Here is a 19,558-nt window from a genome sequence, read left to right on the forward strand (position 1 = left end):
TGATTGCCTTCCTCAGAGAGAGAGAGAGAGAGAGAGAGAGAGAGACCTCGACAGTTCAAAAAACTAAGAACGAGACTTGACAGGAACGTTATCATACCAATTGACATCGCTGAGCTGCAACTTCCTCGCGCGCTGGTTCGTGCGATTATTCCCCGCCTTGTCGACGCGGGGTTGCGCGTAGACGTTGTGCGTCTTCTCCAGACCTTGAGATGATTTAGTACGGGGTTGAACTTTGTTGTAGTTGGGTTGGAGGGTGTAAAGAAAAGGTGATTCACCATCTGCGTCGTTGTCATCGCGAAGATCGTAGTTGAGGACGAGGTTCTTGATGCGTTGTTGCTCTTCCTTCTCGGCTTGCTGCTTGCTGCGCATGGCGACGGCGAAGGTGGAGTCGGATGGCAGGTCGATGGAGCGCGTCTGCGTCTTGTTGCCGCGCTTGCTGAGGAGCGAGAATTTCATCGTGTTGGTGGGAGCGGGTGGGGGAGGGGGAGGCGCTTCGCTGCCGCTGTCCTCGGCGTTCACGGCGGCCTCGCGAGGCGCGCGACGCATGGGAAGCGGCACGTCGAACACGGGCTTGCGTTCGAACTTGCGCGACTCCACGCTCTCCGACATGAGCTTGGCGAGCTCGCGATCGAACTCTGCGTCGGCTTCGGGGTCGCGCTCGTCTTCTTGACGAGTGACGATGATTTGTTCTTCTTCATCGTCGGAAACTCGCTGGACCGGTTCGTCGTCTCCGGAGTTCTATTACGTGTCAGATATATTGTCATATACTGGAGCAGAAAACATACCTCGTCTTCTTCAGCAGAAGACTTATCCTCATCCTCATCAGCTGCCACATCATCGTCGTCTGGACCGTCGACGTCATCATCAGACGCAGAAACATCATCGTCATCCTGCTCGACTGGACGGTCTGCGGCCGAAGGCTGATAGTTCTGTTTGACCGCCTCGGCGAAGATGTGTGATGCTTCCTCTAGGTTCGTGATGAGCTTCCATTGGGGCCGGGTCAATGCAAATGCGTCTTGAATGATGAACTCCACGTCCATTGGAAGTGCCTCCTTTGTGCAAATGTAGTACTGGAAGTAGGTCAAGAAGAAATCGAGCTTCTTCTTTGCGGCGCCCTTGTCGTAGTACATGCCACACGTCTCCAAGAGATTGCAGACTAGGCGGATGCGGAAGTAGTCATCTGGAAGATCGAGAGGATTCAATATGTCGAGACGAGCATAGCCGCCTTGGTAGCCGTAGTTGAGCAACTTGTAGAGCGTGTCAAAGATCAAGGGAGAGTCGACCATTCGGTAGATGTACAGCTCGCCAAGATACTTGACCTCTGCAATGCGGCGCTGATTGAACTTGAAATCATTCAGCTCCAGACCGAAAGTAATCGACTCAAGGACGTCATCAATCACCGACACGGTGAAGTCCCGATGATACTTGTCAATGCTCCCGAGGATAACCGCGAGGTGATGAATGTTGCTGTACTTAATCTTGCCCGGCTTGGAAAAGATCTTGTGCAGGAGATTGAAGATCTCTGCCTCCTCCCAGTGCATCTTGCGAATTTGTTTGACGGTCTTGTCGAGGGTGCGTCGCGTCAGGTCTGAGTACATGAGCTTGCGCATGAAAAGCTCAACCGGAGTCCTCTCCTTCTGCTCGATGGCTGCACGCTCGGGTGGGTTTACGTAGTACATCGCGTTCTCAATCAGCATTCGTTCCTGCTGGCCTAGAACTTGAGCGGTCTTCTTCCTTTGGAGAGTCTCGAGGAACGAGATCATACGAGGGGATGTCTCCGGATTGCGAAGCAAGTAGCGACCACAGTTCTCCAACAAGTTGCAAATGATCTCAATATTCATCCGAGAGAAATCGTCCAGGCTGACCTTCAAGCAATGGAAAATGACATGCTCAGGGACGACCCCGAACTTGGTCAGTTCCGCAAGATAACGAACATTCTGAGTCCGAACCTGTCCTAGGAAATCTTTCGATTTGCGACGCTGAAGGCTGCGGAACTCCTCGTCGAGGTAAGAGACAAGACCCTGGGCGACATCTGGCATATACTTGCTAAGTGTTGCGATGAGCCTAGAGTAGAGGGGCAGTAGGTCCGAACGTCCTTTTGGAATCTCCTGAACAGCCTTGATGAGTCGATTACGAGAAGCCTTGGAGTTTAAGAAGCAGAAATCCATCGCGGCCTGATCGACTGTATCCTTCGAATTCAATTCGGGGAGTCTTGCAAGTATTGCGTCGACCTGGGCACCGACGGACTTGTTTGCGATGGCCGTAGATTGTTCCTCAGCCTCAACAGCTTTGGCTTCAGCGGCAACATCGACTTTTTCTTTTCCTTCCATGGGCTCTTGTTTCTTGCCGACCTGTTCGTCGGTATCCGGTTTCTTCTTCTTGGGCTCCTCTAGCAAGATTCCAGGCACTCGGTCTTTCAGATCAATCAAGTTCTCGTAGAATCTACGCTCCTCCTCGTCTTCCCAGATACCGGGTCCATCACCCTGTCCCCGCAGATAATCGCCAGCCTTGATAAGTCCAATGGAACCATCACCGGCCGAAGCTGAGCTATCCTTCTCTTTGAGATCCGGCATTTCCGCACCCAAAGCATCGGCCAAAACCTGGGCGTTCGCGGAAAGTTTGTCCTGGGCCTTGATCTGCTTCTCGTAGTTGGCCTGGCGGTCCTCGAACACCTCCCCAGATTTGACGTAAGCCTCCGCATTCTTTCGGCCCTGGTTCGTCAGATGCTTCTGGTCGCGCACCAAGTGTGCTTTCACGTCTTCAAAGTATCTAGTCAGAATATTCCTGAACCGCTGCTGTAGCTCCGGAGAAATGATCGGCGGATCGAGCGTGGCAGCTTCATCCTCCTCGTTCGCAGAAGTCTCATCGTTCTTCTCCGCAGTCGTGCTCCCATCTTCATTCACCGTCTTGCGGCCCTCCGCCGACGAAGTCCTCGCGCCGAGTATATCCCAGGCAAACGCCTTCACGAAGATAACAACCAGCGGCAAATTCGCATGCTCACGATCATGACCCAGCATATCCTTCAAGACCTCGAGCGGAAACGGCTCCGCATCGCCATTATCCGTGCGCCCACTCGCAGCAGCAGCCGGCTTCGCCTTCCCAGAGGAGCTCTCCACCAACTTCACATTCTCCTTGCCCTTGCCCGCCTCCTCAGGCCTCGCGACGTCGTCCAGCGTCCTCAGCACCGACACAAGCCACAACTCCGTCATAACCCTCAGCAGCACCCTCTGCCTCGCCAACCGTTCCTTCTCCTCCCGCTCCCGCACCTCCTGCGTCAGCGTCTTCAACTGCGAGCGATCCGGCGTGCTCAGCCCGCGCCCAATGTACCACGCAATGTACCCCGTGAACTCCTCGGGCCCGAACCGCTGGTGCAGCGCGCTGACGACCTCGACGCCCGCGGCGATCTCGCCGGGCGACTTGAGCTTGCAGAGCCCCTCGTAGCAGGCGGAGATGATCTCGGAGAGGTACTTGTGGAGCGAGAGGGTGCGGATCTCCTGCACGAACTGCGACTGCGAGGACGCGGTGATGGCGGTCCGGAGGCGCTTGATGAACGCGGTGTTCTTCTTCATGGACGAATCGAGGGATCCTTGGACGGGGAAGACATCTTTTGGAGGGAGAGAAGACGGACGGTTTAGTATATGGTTACGTAGAGTAGGGACAATGTGGGGTATGGGTGCAGCGGGTGGGTCATTTACCTTGATCTCCGGCCCAGGCCCTGGTATTCAGCTCGCGGAGCTCTCCTGGTATATGTCAATAAAGGCAATTAATTACATGTCTGGGTCGTACGTACGCTTCCGCTGCCTCTCCATCGTGGTAGTAAGGAAGGCCAACCTGCGCAGGTGGAGGGGCGGACGATAGTGGCGGCGTGTGTTCGTTTAGGGATTGCGCACATGGAAATTGGGTATGTCGGGCGCTGAGTCTGTTTGCATTGATGTTGGGAGGTAAAGTGTTTGCAGACGGCCTTGGAAGCTCCGGTCTTTTTGATTGTTGGTGGTGTTGCTCAACTGGTGGGCAAATAATTATTCACGGCGAGAGAGCTTCTGCGGGACGGAGCATTGGGTGAAATCGGTTCCACAGGGCAAGAGTGGACGGATGACTAAGCGTGCCATCCCAACCGTTCATTCACACGCGGTGATGCAGATGAACAAACGGGTTCCTTTCACTCACCACAACTTCATTTCATGACTTCACCGTTCCAACATCAAAGACAAATTTCCTTTTAAAGTCTAGTATGCTTCATATTCGAATGTCAGTCATCATATTTCACTCAATTTCACGTAGCACCTTCAATATAATTTTAGCAATGGTGAAGTATCAGGGAGGTTAATCGCGCCTTTGCGCGAAAAAATGCTTCATTGATTCAGTCCCAGAGAGAAGAAACCTTTGGTTCTTGCCAGTGTCATCCCGAGACACACGATTGGCGTGTTGAAAACTCCACAAGAAATGCCCGACATGTACAATGGCCCCATTAGAGGTGTTGGGGATTGGGATAATAATAGTTTAAAAAAAAAAAGAGAAATGCCAGAGCGGATGCCCGAATATCCAATGTCGGCTCCTCCCCCCATTTCACGAGAAACTCCTTTGAATGACATGATGAAAAAACAAGAATGAAACAAAAAAGCTTTCCTTGGGGTATAGCGAGCATGAGAACTTTGGGGGGAAAGCTAACATGTTCGGGGAAAAATGCACGCCGCGCAAAAATCGCAATAAACTCAATTATCCTCCGCGTTTACCACTTCAACGTTATCCGAATGCAAGAAGTCGGACACTGGGAAAGTGTCCTGGATGCCGAAGAGAATGGAAAGATGATATGTATACAGCCTTGCGACTAACGACACCTTCGTACCTCTCACCACCCCCTCTGTGGCTGCAGCCAGATGTCTCCGCCAGTGCCACCTTCCCACTTCTTCCATGCGATTCCGTATGCTTCTTCAAGGTCACGGACCCATCTTTTGGTGTCAAAGAGAGCACTGGTCCATCGAGCTTCGTATAGAAGCTTTCTGAGTTGGCCCAAGCGGCCGGTGACTCTATAGCCGCGGTAGACGCAATCATTGACTAGGCGGACTGCCTTTTCTTCGTAATCTTCTTCGCCGGTAGCAACAAGATCTAATGAAGCCTTCTTGCCCTCTTCATTACTAGGTAAAGCGCCCTTCAGGATAGATGCAGCCATCCTTGAACACATCTTGTACTTGTAGCGGGGAAGAGTAAGCAGCGGGGTGCCCGACCAAAGAACATCTGCAGCTGTGGTGTGGGCATTGCACTCAGGAGTGTCCAGGAAAAGATCGCAGACTCGAGCACGTGCAATATGTTGATGTTTTTGCGCAACGTCGGTAAACATGATACGGGAGGCGACTTCAGGGCCAGCCCACATGAGTGCGGTTTGTTTGAGATTCGTCTCACCAAGATCTGGGAAACGCAGAAGCCAGAGGATAGCTTTTGGTAGTCTTTGCAGGATACGCAGCCAGGTGCGGAAAGTCGTGGGCTCAATCTGGATTATGTTAGGACTGCAAGTTGGCATAATTTCATTTTCCTTACCTTATAGAGCTGATTGAAATTTCCGAGGATGATGGCATCGTCAGGGAGGTTGGGGAACAATTCCTTTCGCATTGCCCACCTTCTTTGTTGTTCTTCCTCCCAGGTGAGCTGACGTCCTGTGGCATCTGGGGCGCTTTGTCTGTGATCGCAGCAGAAGAAGGTATCGCGGCAGTAAATGATGTTTTCGCCATATATCCAGTTCTCATCGGAGCCTCCGCTGTTTTCGTCGACGAGCTGATCTTCCATGTCAATGTTGCGGCGCCAGGGTCGCAGAGTATCAGTCGGAACCGCAGTCTCATCTGCAAGCAGATAGTCACACCAATCAGCACCGAGCGTGCCCGCAAAGCCCATAAAGGACATCTGAATAGGTGCGGGACGTGCTGCAAAGACCTCATTTCTGGCACCCCTAGTATAGCCATTGAGATTGATGAGAATATGGATGCGATCGCGAATGATTTGGTTCACAAGTCGCTCTGCTGGCCAGCTACTGGCATCGTAGAACACCGGAGCTTCCTTCTCAATCTGCTGTCTGTGGATAGACCCGTCGCTTGCCGTGGTGGCGTAACATATGGCTTTGACTCGTTGCGGGTCGTGAAGACCGAAAACTGACTGCATAAGGTGGGCGAGCGGATGATTGTTGAAGTCGGAAGACACATATCCAACCCGAAGATACGGGGCCGGTGGAGGCGGAGGTTCGAAAACAGTAGCTGGCAACCAAGGGGCCTTCAATGTCGAGGAGGAAATACGGAGACCATTTCGTTGCGAAATGAGGCGAATCTGTTTGGCGGACATAGGACAAGTGAATGTGTGGAAGGGTAGAACAGTAGGGGCCGCAGGAACTGTCAAGGAAGAAGGCAACTGAGGCCTTCGATAGTTCGCCAGAACGAGCTGCCGGCCGCGACCATCGCCCTTCTTGTAGCGGTCTTGATACCATTGCCAGGTCAAACGCTTGATGGCTCGCTCAACCAAACGAACAATGCGAGCTCCTTCCCACTTCTGGCCTCGCCATCCAAGGAGAGTTTTGACCATGCTTTGCTGCTTTTCCTTGATGCTGCTGGCATCACTTTCGCCCAACGCGAGAGGGCGAAGCATGTCCTTCATGAACCTTTCATCCATCATCCCTCGGCCCCAATCCTCTCCATCTGCGAGCTGTTTTTCCACGAGATCGACCACACGCTTAATCCAGCCAGAACTTGAAGCACCCCGCAATGTAGCATCCAAGAGCATGCCCTGTTCATTGACGTGCCAGCGATCGCGAGAACCACCCTCTGCCGCAATCCCACCTCGACCAGTCCAGCCACAGACGGAGTTCAAAGCATTCGCAAGACCACAAACCGCCTCGGCGAACTCGGGGCTTGCCTTCACAGCTCGTTTGTAGTACAAAATTGCGTCACTAATCCGGCCCTTGTCCTTCACGGCGTTTGCGAGATTGGCAAGAGCGATATCAAAGTTTCCGTCGCATTGTACGGCTTGCTCGTACATTTGGATGGCAACATCAAGCTGGCCTATGTCCTTGAGCAGACTTCCAAGGTTGGTGTACAAGTGCGCATGGCGCGAGTCAAGTAGCAGTCCGTAGTTGTAGTATGCTAGTGCCAGTGCGATACCGCTACCGGGGACAAGTCCTGGGATTTGCGGCTTCATCATGGGAGCGGATACTGGAATATGTTTCGAAGGGGCGGCCTGCTGAACACTCGCCAAAAGGATACCGACGTTGTTCGCTGTGGATGGACTAGGCTGGAGCGAAAGAGACAGATAGTACAAGGCAAGAATTTCCCGAACTCCATACGTTGTTTGGTAGGCGGAAGCCTTGGGCGAGTTGGTTGCCATGCCATCTTGGAAAATCTTCGCGAGGGAAAGTAACGAGTTACTTGTGGTTGATATGGCAGCCTTCCGGGCCATACCTTCGCTTGAGACATATTTGAGGCCGGGGAGGTCGCCATGAGGAGGGAAGCATAGCTGTGCAGTCTTCAACGCCGGGTCAGGATGAAGAAGAATGGGATCGGTCGAGGGAGGAATTTGGCGACCGCCAGGCGAACGTTCCGATGCATCGTAACCAACGACAGAAAGGATGTGCTTGATCAAGCCACTGATTCCTTGGACTTGAAGACCAGCACCAATTAAAACAGCATTCTCAAATGCTCTGGCAGCGCCAGCATTATCACCAAGAGCATAAAGCATATTGCCCTTTGCGTGGATTAAGGCGAGCATGCGGCCATTCTCGGATCCGGGGATGGCAAAGCCGCTAGAGCCAAAACCTGGTTGGTCAGAGCCAGGGAGTTCATCAAGATCCCTGTCGTTGGAGTCATTGTCTGCATCGTATTCGAAGACCGGTTTATCCGAAACCTCTGAAATGCTCGTAGACTCGCTGACCGAGGAATCGGAGCGCTCGCTGTGTGTTCCAGTGGTTCGGAGAAGGTCCTTTTTCTTAGTAAATCGCAATGATCTCTCCACCTCTCCAATAATCTGGACTGCCTCTTGGCCACGATGGTCACCACAGAGAAGGCCAATGAGATGTTCAACGGCTTCGAAATAACTCGGGCGAAGCTTAACAGCTCTCCTCCAGTGGCACTCGGCCTCATGTTTCTGCTGGAGGGCGAGTAATGTTGCTGCAAGATTCGATGTCGCTTCGACGTGGCTAGAAGTGTTAATCGTAGTTGGCATTTAGTATGAAATTAAAACTTACTCTTTGTCTAGTTTAAGAATGTGTTTGTACCATTCTTGTGCCTTCTGGTAATCACCCAAAGCATAGGCAAGGCACCCACCCAATAATATACCATCAATCCATTGCCATTTGCTCTCCTCGCAGTGCTTGTTGATGGCGTCTAGGGCAGATGCGGCGGTCATGCTTGGTGGAGTTTCAAGGCGCATGCTCTGTTGGACACCAGTAATCGTAGTCCCAGACATGCGCCGCAACGGCCGCATAGGCTCCATTCCAGGAACAGCCGGGTACATGCCATGTTGACCATTGTTTTGATAAGGATGCTGGGGTACATTCGGCCATTGAGATACAGCAGATGCAGAGCGACCGTGGACAAAATGGGGTCGGCTATTAAAGGGTGGCTGCGTTTGGACTGGCCTCTGGGTGTCTATTGCTGGAGCTTGGTTGTTTACCGTCAGCTGCGTAGAGCTCTGGGTGGTGTCGTTGGTCGTGGTGTTATTAAAGTTTGCGCCGGGTTGCCTAGGGGGCCTGGGATATATGTGAGGACGGACGTGCTGTTGGTGGCCATTAGGATGCCGAGCATTCGAACTAGATTTTCGAGTTGATTGAAGATACTTCAGAAGATCGATGTAGACCGTATGCGCCCATGCAAACACCTTTTCCCTTGTCTGTGCGTTCTGTGAGTGCGGCCCGAACTCTGCTAACGGGGTGGTTGCAGGTGTTTGATCGGCGACGGGAGTGGTTTGACCAGACGACGATAGACCATAGTCTGGAGCAGGACGTTGAGCAACCGGCACGGCATTCCGTTGAGAGTGATAATCGATCGAATGATTGCGAGGGGCGGGATAGGGCATTGAGTAATCGAACGGTCTGGGGATGTTCCCGTAAGAATGGGGTGGCTGATTAAATTGGAATTGATTTTGCTGGAAATTATTCATAGGAGGAACTGCTGCATTATGAGCCGGCCATTGGGGCGTGGGCCAGCCATGGCCGTGGTGTGGATAGAATCTAGCATCTCGTAAAGCTGCAGGCTGATAAGGAATGAAGGTTCCATCATGCCAGTAAGGACCGAATGGGCCTTGATCGTTGGAGACAGTCGGGTTTAAAGGATCTTGTATCAACGGCCCTGGTGCCCCACCGAAAGGATAGCCGTGAAGGGGGTATTGCAACGGAGGTTGTAAGGGGGGTATCTGGTTGAGCATAGAATCGATCTGTGTTAATGTATGTGGGCCGCTGTTGAACATTTCGTGGCCTCTTCCTGATCCTGTTTCGAAGTATAAGCTGGGGCTCCATTCCGAAGGTTGATCCTGGTGTATTCGATTGAAGTTGATCTTTGCCGTGGGGGATCTTATAGGAAGTTCTGGCTTAAAGTTGTACGGCACGTTGGAATCTGCAGTTACGGGAAGCAATATATGTTTTGTCGCATGCGGCTTATCAGTCTGCTCAACAGAAGTCCCGTCATAGGCAGCTGATAGTATGCCATTAGGTGTCTTCCGGCGCAGCATGTGTTCCGGCGGTTTGGATCGGTCATTACTTCGATCCGAGGCAGACCCTTGCGAATGATAAGAGTTGTGGCGAGAGAGTGGATGGGCATATTGCTGCGGTCGTAGCTGTTGGGACAAGCCGACTTGGTCGAAACCGGATGCATTTCGAAGGAGCGTACCGTTCGGTGAGGGAGGGGGGTTGTTATATGGGGAGAGTAAGGGCTGCGGTTGCGGGGGGTATTGCCGGACCATCGTCATTGTGGATGGAGCCGTGGGGGAGGGTTCTACTATAAAATGTATGGGATATGGTATATATCGACCGTGGTACAGTGAACAGAATATGGGAATCTAAGGAGTGAGTTGGTGGCGGTGGAGGGTCTACTACACCCGGCGACAGAAGCGAAGCTGCCTAAGTCGTGCGTGAAGTAAACAAGGTAGGAGCGATGCTGCCGGATTAGCAGCACAATACTCCAAACCCAGGACTCGTCCACCTAGACCGGCCTTTGCGAAGTCCTCGTCCACCTCTTTCACATGACATGTCTCTCGGGTTGTGATATAGGCGCTGGTGTACCGGATGTCTTCGCGCTGGGTTGTCGCCAGCTGAAGACTCCGGGGGAAGGTTGTAAGTTGGAGATCCCAAACGTAATGTTAGGGTTATTGGCGACGGAAATTGAGGGTAAGAATGGCGGGAAATAGACCGTTCGTTGGATAAGGATCGATGGAGTCCGGTGCGACGGCTGTTCGAGATTGTAAGCGTCAGCGCTCAGAGACACGGTACTTTATGACGGGCGGAGGTCGAGGAGGACGTCTGGGTGAGGGAGAAAGGCTCGTGGATGCAAGGAAGACGAATCGGTGTAGTTGTTCGCAGTTGAAGCGGGCAGAAACCGGCGAGTTCGGAATGTCGGAAGCACACTCACTTCTGGGAGGTTTCTAGCAGGAGATAGCACAGCTTTCTACCTTTCTTTGATATTGTTTCCGTTTGCTGGAGAAGGACGACGGATGTAGCGGCGTGAGCGAAAGAAGGGAGGGGGGGAGTGAGCGGTAGAAGAGGCGCAGTCGTCAGGGTCGCAGGGAGTTTGGCGAAGGAAGCAGGGCGATAGATCCCCAGTCGATCCAGCCGTGCCAGAGGAGGGCCCTACAGCGGGAGTGTGGTATGGTTCGGGTGACAGCCGACGGGTGTCGCGAGCCAGCAGCCGTAGTGAGGTTATAGGTATGCGGTTTGTCGTAGGTGGGTAGTGGGCAAACCAGGGACGGTGGAGAAGCAGAAGACGGTGAGATCGAAGAGAGATGTACGAGGTAACCAGGTTAATAGCGGTGGATAGGTATTGGTAAGGGTAGGTTGGGGTTAGGTAAGGAAGGTTTCTCTAGGCGGGTGTATCGGGATGTAATTAGGTACGTAGGTGAGGAGGTAGGCATGCATGTACATAGGCGATGACGAGGATTTGAGGGAGGAAGAGGAGGAAGAGGAACAGCCTGCAGAGAGCAGAGTGTATGTACGGAGTAGAGTAGAGTAGAGTAGAGTAGAAGGTATTAGTGGTGAAGAAGAAGAAGAAGAAGAAGCAGAAGCAGGAAGTGAGACTAATAGTGCGATGGTTTAATGTGGCTGATCCTCTTCGTCTCTCTCATCCCAGCGCTAAAGCAGTTGCAAGCGTTCGTTCGTTCGTTTCCGCGTGGGGAAGACGCCCTAATGAACGTCTACTAGTTGATTTGATACTCCTTGCAAGTTGACCATGTATTGAGTCTTGACTATCTACAGGCTACAGCTAAGATGATGTCCATATCCAACCGACCGTTCCATCTCTGCATTTGCCTACATAGGTGCCGTCGTCTACGGTTTACACTACGGAGTACAGCACTAAGCAGATGCCCAGGTTGGGAGTAACTAGGTATACCTACCCAATGTGAGCGTCGTTGTGCTGTACAGGCCCTACGGGGTAATTATCAATAAGATGGATATGCAGAAGGGTGATTTGTTCCGCACCATTTGTGCTCGTTGTTGGTTGGGGTTGTCAACTTTGTGCTACCCATAATTACCAGTACAACAATAAAGATCGCCATGTTGCTTTTTCCCCCCTCCACCGCCATCGTGCGCCCTTTCCACCACCTCCACCACCAGGTCCACCACCACCATAACGATTCCCACATCATCATCATCGTCACCATCATCACCACCACCACCACTCACCACCACTCATCTTCATCCTACCCAGCACGGAGTACTCCGTACCATCATCACCACCCTGTCTGTCTTGCATAAGGGACATAACACACGCCATCATCCACCTCACACACACCCACACACACGCGCGCCCCAAGCCCCAAGCCCTAAGCCGCAAGCCCCCCCTCCCTCCTTGCAAGCCTGCAAGCCGCACTTCCCATACATACCGATCCACACCCACTACGCCCACCCACACCCATCAGTCCCATACATAATTAACATTAAAGAAATAAGACGACCCGTCCAAACCTTCCAACTGACTGGACGGCGCGCAGATAGCGGGCGCTCGTGGGAAAAAAGCTTGCATCGAACCATGCAGCCAGTCGTGCCAGCCCATAAGTGTTCCATGTTTTCTTTCTATTACCTGGTCACTTGGTAGAGGCCAGGCTTTCTGCCTGCGATTCGCTATGCCTTCTTTACTGGTAGCTACTGCAATCGCTACGTAACCTACCATACACCGCACTCTCACAGAGTAGAGCCCCCAGACTCTACCAACGAGATTCCTGCTGTTAGTTAATCACTACCGGGGGTTTGTTGGTCGTAAACCTGCAAGACTCAAGTTATGGGTGTGTGGTGTGGGTAGGGTATCGACGTCGGTGTCCTTCCCTTCCTTCCAGGATCTCATGGATTCAACGCCGGTAGCTTCACTCGCTCGCATCAGCCAGCCCGCCACTAATTCCCGCTATTCTTACTCAATAAATCGTAGCCCGGCCCTTTTCTTTCTTCCTCAATTATTGATTCTTTCTTTTATTTTATTTTCTTTCGACTGCGTAGACTGCATAGGGTAGCTGCATACATACGTACCATCACGTTGGCGTGCGTAGGTGATGCCCCGTTTTCTGTCGCTCCCCGTCCTTGTACACCTCAATACATCTCCTTGGGCCCTTGCCCTGGTATGTATGCATGTCCGCCCTCATGTGGCGCCCCAGTGAACCCAGTAGACACTGTAATACATACCTACCATACTCCGTCCATACACAGTACAATACCGATCCATCCCATTCCAATCTACCAGCATTCACCACCACGGAGTAACTACCCAGCCACTCCACTCCACTCCACTCCACCGTCCTGTCTCTTTAAAGTGGGAACCCGTGAGATTCAATGGGGCTCCCAAAAGCACCGAGTTTAGCATCTCTCTGTCTGACAGGCAGGTCGATCCTTGAACGCACGACGATTTCCCAATCTCCATTCCGTCGTTTAGGCTAGATTATGTCTACGCCGTATCTTTCCCCAAGCGGTGCGGTGCTTGCCGTCTCCCGACGACGTTGTTACTGTATTCTTTGGACATGAATGATGCAGGATCGCAAGGATGCTGCGCTGCCTTCGAATACGCTGCCCTGCTTACCGCCGTCCTGACAGACAGACAGACAGTCATGGTCGGGGTTGGGGATTCGGGGGGGAAGGGGGGCGTGAGACAAGCGCGAATACCGTACACGGCAGGCGAATCGAATCGAATCGATATCGCTATGTTCATGCAGTTGCAATATACAATTACAGACCGTGACCGGTGTGTGTGTACTGTGTATGATACGATACAGACATATCATCTGGCTCGTAAACTGTGGTAGTGTGTACGGTACGGACTACGGCTACCGTCGCATGTAATTGGGTAGTAAGTGAGCATCATTCGAGCCGCCGCTAGGGAATGTAAGATGTGCTGAAATAGGCCGCCACGGCGCATATGAAACGTATCCCCCTTGTCGTCCCAGGTGTGGTGTGCATTGATATGTCACTATCGCTTTGCCAGTTATGGGATATATTTGACATCACGGGTTTGGCTTGGGATATAACGGTCAAGTGTTATTGGAACTGACATATTATGATAAAAGATACGGAGTACTCTGTATACAGGGTAGAATTACTTATAAAACTATGTAGACCTAAAGTTGATGGACCACGGAACCATGGCTCTTCGGAAAGAACACGGCGTCGCGGTGAGTAAAAGGTCATTGTTCTCCTTTACACCAAAATAGGCGATGACCACGGAGAGTAAGTCAGCGCCAGAGTGTCGGTAAAGTGAATTGGGGTTATCGTCACTGCCAGCGACGAATGCCCTTATTGTCGGCATGCCGCAAGCAGATCGGAATCACAAGAAGTCCTACGCGTGCAACTTGTGTCTACACAAACGAAAGTGCGGATGTGGCAATCGCATCTTGCTCCTCCCAAGAGCCGGGACGAGTCCGGGAAGCCGGAACGTACCTTTCGTAGATCTTGGATAGCAAATCGAGAAACAATTGCGCGCACCTACCTACACACACACCGGTCAACGACAGTCGACGGGGCTGACCGTGAGTAGCACAGCATTAGTTCAGGAGTTCACTACGCCGCGTGGACGAGGTACTGAGGTCACTCCAAGCGCCTTGCCGCTGCGGACGGGCAGGTAGGCTGTTGCCAGAGCGGTTCCGCCACCTCGCGGCACAATCTTGCGAGACAGGGACCTTTTTTCCATGGCAGGCCTATGCCTATGACCGTCGAACAAGAGACAAGCGGAAGCGCTGAACAAAGAGGGCGCTGTTCACGTCAGCAATGGCCTGACGACTTTTGTCTAGATGCCTCATCTAGAAGAGCAATGGAACAATGAGCAAATCGCTCCGTCAGGCCATGCTGGGTCGAAAGTGGGAAACTGCAATTCGAAATTGAAAAGCAAAGTTGTGGATAGGAAGAAACAATTCGTGATGCGAGAAGAGATTTTGATGTTCGTAGCTTTGCCAAGACCCACGTGATCGGACTAGTGCTATTCGGAAATGGATTATCGTGGGCCCGGACAATGGTCGGTTTGTGTAGATGTGGCTTCACGGTGGTCGAGTTATTGTAACTTGCTTTATATATGATTCTCTCATCTGACAATTTAAGGTTTTCACAACCATTCTGAGCAATCAATTACGCCAACTTTCAGTGGCCCTTTCATTCTTGAAAAAAACCCTCCTGAGTGAAGACTCGCTCCCGCGATTGCGCCTACCATAATCTATTCATTCCGTCACAGCCCTCATTAGCAATGAGTGCAGAACAACCACAGAGCGCACCACAGGGCGCACCACCAGTCCAGGGCCAACCCCCGCAACAGCAACAATCCTCCGTAGAAGACGAAATGGCTGGAATCAATTTCCAAGGTCCTCAAGGACAGCAACCTAGCCCCGAACAAATCGCCATGATGCAACGACAAATCGCCAGCGAAGCAGAGAAGGCCGGTCTAACCATTCCCCAGTACATCGAGCGCCTCAAGGCACAAGCAATGCAGCAGCACCAAGCACAGATGGAAGCTCAGCGACAAGCACAAATCCAGCAGCAACAACAAGCACAGCAGGGTCAAGCCCAACCAATCCAGCCAGGCCCCCCGAAGCCAGAAGCAATCGCAGTTGCGAATTTCCTCAAGTCCCAGGATTTGAAATTGCGAACCGTCATTCTAGATGAGAAGCGAAAGGATATGTTCAGAGGTGCGGCATACGAATGCCAACAGACAATTGCCAACCTAGCTAATCCCTACTGTAGTCAAACGAGCCCTCCGTGCCCTACAATCCCCCGCATACGCCAAAGCCCGCTCAAAGAACCCTCTCCTGCCCGAAGTCAATGACCGCGTGACCGCCGAGAATACGTTCAAGCTCCTCCCGCTCTCCCTTCTCGCTCTCCGCGTCAACAAGGTGGACGAGTCGCAAGGCCACGAAGGCCACAACCATGCCGCGAAGAAGCGTGTAAAGGGCCTATGGACCGTCCGTATCGAGCAGCACCAGGAAGCCGGCGACGACCACTACTACGTCTGGCTGTTCGAGGGTGCACAATGGAAGCAGAAGCTGTACGCCGGCGGTGCGCTCCTCCTCATCCTCGCGGTCGTCCTGTTCCCTCTTTGGCCGCTGTTCATGAGGCAGGGTGTATGGTACCTTAGTATGGGCATGCTAGGTCTCATAGGATTGTTCTTCGCCATGGCCATCTTCCGGTTGATTCTCTTCATCATTACCATGTTCGCCGCTCCACCAGGTCTATGGCTATACCCCAACCTATTCGAGGACGTCGGGTTCTTCGATTCCTTCAAGCCCCTCTGGGCATGGCAAGAGGTACGACCCCACTCTCCATTCCCCAACCCTACAAACCACAACTAACAACTACCCCTCCCAGACCCCCGAAGACATCAAGAACGCAAAGCGCGCAAAGAAAGAACGCAAAGCCGCCCGCGCCGCCGCAAAAGCCGACGTCGCCGCCAACGGCCGCCCCGCCAAAGCCTCCAAAAAGGCCGCCGCCGCATCCCCAGAGCCCACACCCGCGCAACCAGCAGCCGCGCCCGTAGACGCAGCACCCCAACCCACAGGCTCGCAGGCCGCAGACCCAAGCTCCGTATCCCAACGACCGAGACACGCGACCGTGGAAGAAGACGACGAGGAGTGATAACCCCCCTCCCCTTTTTTCTTAGCATCACACACATTCAATATCCATCCATACATCCTCCTCTCTTACCATACATTCCCGCCCTTTCTTGTCAATTCTTCTTCCACTGTGTTTTGCGTCTTGCGTCTTGTGCGTGTGTGCTGGGCATTGCTACATTGCTACATCCCCCCCCTTTTCTTCGCCACATTTTTTTCTCTCGAAAGCTGCTCGAAAAATGGGTCGATAGGGTAGGGCAGGGCAGGGCAAGGGGGCGTTATTATATCAATCCATCAATTCAATCAATTCATTCAGTTCGATGAGTTCAATCAATTACTTCGATCATTGGGTGTCTGGGGCGAGGGGCGATGTTGGATGTGTTGTTGTGCAATGCCGTGAAGCATTTTCCTATGAGTCTTGGAACCGTAGCTGGAAAAACGGGAAAGGGGCATTTAGAAATGGGAAGGGAGGTAAAGGGGAGCGTAGGTGTGTGTGTATATCAAGTCAAATCAAATCAGTTTGAGTCGTCAAATCGGATAGTCCCCCCAAGAAAACAAAAATTGGCTGTTGTGCAATTAACTTGGACGTTTTCGCGATTTCGTCTTCGAAAGTCCCATGTATTGACTTATCAATAGAGGAAAGAGGGTATACGAGGGGATTGATCCATTTTTTGTATGGTATGATACGTATGTATGTACAAGAATCGTAATTTGCATGCTTGCTGGCTGGCTGGCTCACACACTATGGACTTTGAACGAAAGAAGAAGGGAAGGGAAGAGAAAAGAAGAGAAAGAAGAACGCCATGTACATGCCCCGCCGCCCATTGTTGAAAAGAAACATCGTTACACTCGGATCGTGAGTCAGTCAGTCAGTCATCAGTATCATCATACGTCCATTGTGTCTGTCTACGAAAAAAAGAAAAAGAAGCATCCAATACAGCGGCCGACAGAGCACGGAGGAGACAGGAAGGAGCCGTAGATTGGTGGAGGGGTGGAGGGTTCGATGGGTGCTCTGTATGCCTGCCTGCCTCCTGCCTGCCTGCCTACATATACCAAACAGAGAGAACGAATGAACGCCGTAGTAAGATGCTATAAGAGGGTTGTCTTGGAAACCAGGTCTACTAGAGGGAGAAAAGTGGCAGGTTTAAGTCGTGGCGGTGGGTGTTTGAGCGGTTTCCGTTGTCGATGGCTGAGCATCACCACTGGCTTCGACGTTTGACGGTGGTGCTGATGCGCCGCTCAGAGGTGGGGAATGTAGGCCTGAGGCGACGGCTGGTGAATGTGTGAGAGAATTATTGGGATCGCGTTCTGTCAACTGGCGTTCTGGAGGATTGTTAGTATGTGGTGCATTAATTGGCAGGAAGTGATGACGTACCCAATTCGCGTATTCTCAGTTTCAACATTTGGTTCTCCCGTGTCAACATCTGTGTCTCTGCCTGGTAGAATGCACTCTCGTCCCGCGAAGCACTCGTCGCTGCGCCTGGAAGCCAGTCGCTGCTTTCGTGTGGACCGCCAGAAATTGGTCGTAATGCGGGTGAACCATGATGGCTGCTATTTCTCGACGCTAGGGAGGATTGCCGGCTGATAGCATAAGGTGAGCGTGACCTTGGTTGTGCGATGTTGCCTGGAGCTGGGACTTGTGAGATGTGTGGGGGATGTGCTGACAGCGACATTGAACGCTCAGAGGTAGGAGTGCTGTCATCAACTGCCGAGTTCGAGGTAGGTGCTTGGTTTGCTTGTAGTGTGGTGATCTGGGCTTGTTGTTGGCGGATCATGTTGAGAAGACGATTCTATTAGGATGGTTAGCAACTATACTTTAACGAGAACTGAACATGCTATAGGCGATCAAGGAATTTGATGGTAGACTGGTGTTTTACATACCACTTGACCCTCTTGCTCATACTCGAGCTCTTGGTGTAGATCTCCCAGACTGGGGGTTCGCTCATGATGAGGGCTCTGTGGCCACGGTCCTCGAGATCGACCTGAGGGACTAATCTGGAGCTCACCTGGGGCTGGGACGGTTGGATCGTTCAAGTTGAGGTTCATACGGATGCTGCTACGTCGTCGAGCTCGTTCGACGTCTCTGCGCATGCCGCCTGTGGATGGTCGCCTGTGTTCCTCTTGCTGGATGCCTGCGTTCATTGTGGCGGCCGCAGCTAGAGAGTGTGGGGGAGTATGGGAGGCGGGAGGCGAAGCCGTGCGGCCAGGATCAGTAGGATTGTTTGAAGCCATGCGTGAATGGAGTGGGGAAGCGGAGGGAGATGGGGAAGCAGGTAGAGAATTGAGATCTGGGGCCATGATCCTAGGACACCGAGGGGGGCCAGCCTCTTAAGGTATGGGATTAGGAATTGGAGGCGGAGGTATGACGCAAATGTTAGAGGGGCATAGGAATGCTGACCGTCCTCGTGAGGTATGATGGAGCGTGAATGACTGAACGATTAAGCTGTAGTGTAGAAGTGTAGTAGTGTAGAGTGTATGTAGATGATGAAAGTGGTATGTTGAGTCGTATGGAGGTGGGGTGAGAAGTTGGCCAATGACCTGCAAGCCCTGATGGAGGTTCCGTAACGGGTATAGCGCGGGGCTGGACTGCAATCGATCGCCTTGGATGTCTTCGTCCCTCGCCTCCAAATGTTCTGCCTCCAGGCTACGTCTCTCTCCCGTCTCTCCCGTCTGCCGTTCGCTTGCCTCGCCTCGCACTTCCAGCCGTTGAGAGAGACAAAGCAGCTCGGCAATTCGGGATCCACCAGCTGCAGGAACAGAATCCCACGAAGCCTATCCCAGACTCCCTACCTAGACCTACCTGCCGACCTCGTTCCTAGATAGCCCTACAGCGTAAATCCACCACACCTCATACAAACCACGATCGACACTCAGCTCGCAGCTCCTCACGACTACTGCCCAACACGACGGAAAAAACAATAATGCGGGAGCATTGCGGCGGACACTATGGACACTATGTGAAGCTATTGCATATTGCCACTATTGGCACTAACAGCCTCAAAAGCATTTTCAGTGCCTGAGAACCCCATTCCGTTGCGCCGCACCTTTGTTTACCAACATCTTTGTGAAATTATACATGCGACACGCGACGCAAGCGTGTGAAGTTCGTGGATTTGCGCGTGCTGCCTTTGTCCTCTCTTCGCCGAACTACGACACATTGGCTGCCGGTAGTTGCCAGTGTGACCTAAAAGAGCCATCAACAGTTGCCGTATTGCTGGTTACCGTCTGTGCGAGCTGCACCTTGCCCTGCGAGTTCACACAGCAATTAATTGTTGCACTCTCCGCCCGCCGGGTCCATGTACGGGGC

The 19,558-nt window shown here is 52.4% G+C and overlaps 4 protein-coding genes across 4 annotated transcripts; 1 reads left to right on the top strand and 3 right to left on the bottom strand.

Annotated features, from left to right (window-relative positions):
- Positions 1 to 63: 63 nt before the first annotated feature.
- On the bottom strand, positions 64 to 3,809 carry BU24DRAFT_436513 (ARM repeat-containing protein; the record flags this gene model as incomplete). Its single annotated transcript, XM_033530160.1, has 4 exons — positions 64 to 738; positions 786 to 3,604; positions 3,696 to 3,740; positions 3,791 to 3,809. The coding sequence occupies 4 exons, from the start codon at positions 3,807 to 3,809 to the stop codon at positions 64 to 66; spliced, it is 3,558 nt and encodes a 1,185-aa protein (XP_033378696.1).
- Positions 3,810 to 4,720: 911 nt separating this feature from the next.
- On the bottom strand, positions 4,721 to 10,166 carry BU24DRAFT_56908 (glycosyltransferase family 41 protein). The gene is made up of 3 exons (XM_033534407.1): positions 8,219 to 10,166; positions 5,536 to 8,170; positions 4,721 to 5,488 (listed from the first exon to the last, which is right to left on the bottom strand). Exons 1-3 carry the CDS (start codon positions 9,934 to 9,936, stop codon positions 4,850 to 4,852), a joined length of 4,992 nt encoding a protein of 1,663 aa, XP_033378697.1. The 5' UTR covers positions 9,937 to 10,166; the 3' UTR covers positions 4,721 to 4,849.
- Positions 10,167 to 14,987: 4,821 nt separating this feature from the next.
- Positions 14,988 to 16,276, top strand: BU24DRAFT_356461 (translocation protein; the record flags this gene model as incomplete). Its single annotated transcript, XM_033523903.1, has 3 exons — positions 14,988 to 15,333; positions 15,389 to 15,948; positions 16,010 to 16,276. The coding sequence occupies 3 exons, from the start codon at positions 14,988 to 14,990 to the stop codon at positions 16,274 to 16,276; spliced, it is 1,173 nt and encodes a 390-aa protein (XP_033378698.1).
- A 1,119-nt stretch (positions 16,277 to 17,395) lies between these two features.
- BU24DRAFT_356628 (uncharacterized protein) lies at positions 17,396 to 18,393 on the bottom strand (the record flags this gene model as incomplete). The annotated part of the gene is made up of 3 exons (XM_033523907.1): positions 17,396 to 17,574; positions 17,627 to 18,041; positions 18,133 to 18,393. 3 exons carry the CDS (start codon positions 18,391 to 18,393, stop codon positions 17,396 to 17,398), a joined length of 855 nt encoding a protein of 284 aa, XP_033378699.1.
- Positions 18,394 to 19,558: the final 1,165 nt, after the last annotated feature.

This window comes from Aaosphaeria arxii, assembly GCF_010015735.1.
Source record: "Aaosphaeria arxii CBS 175.79 unplaced genomic scaffold BU24scaffold_11, whole genome shotgun sequence".
NCBI lineage: Eukaryota > Fungi > Ascomycota > Dothideomycetes > Pleosporales > Aaosphaeria > Aaosphaeria arxii.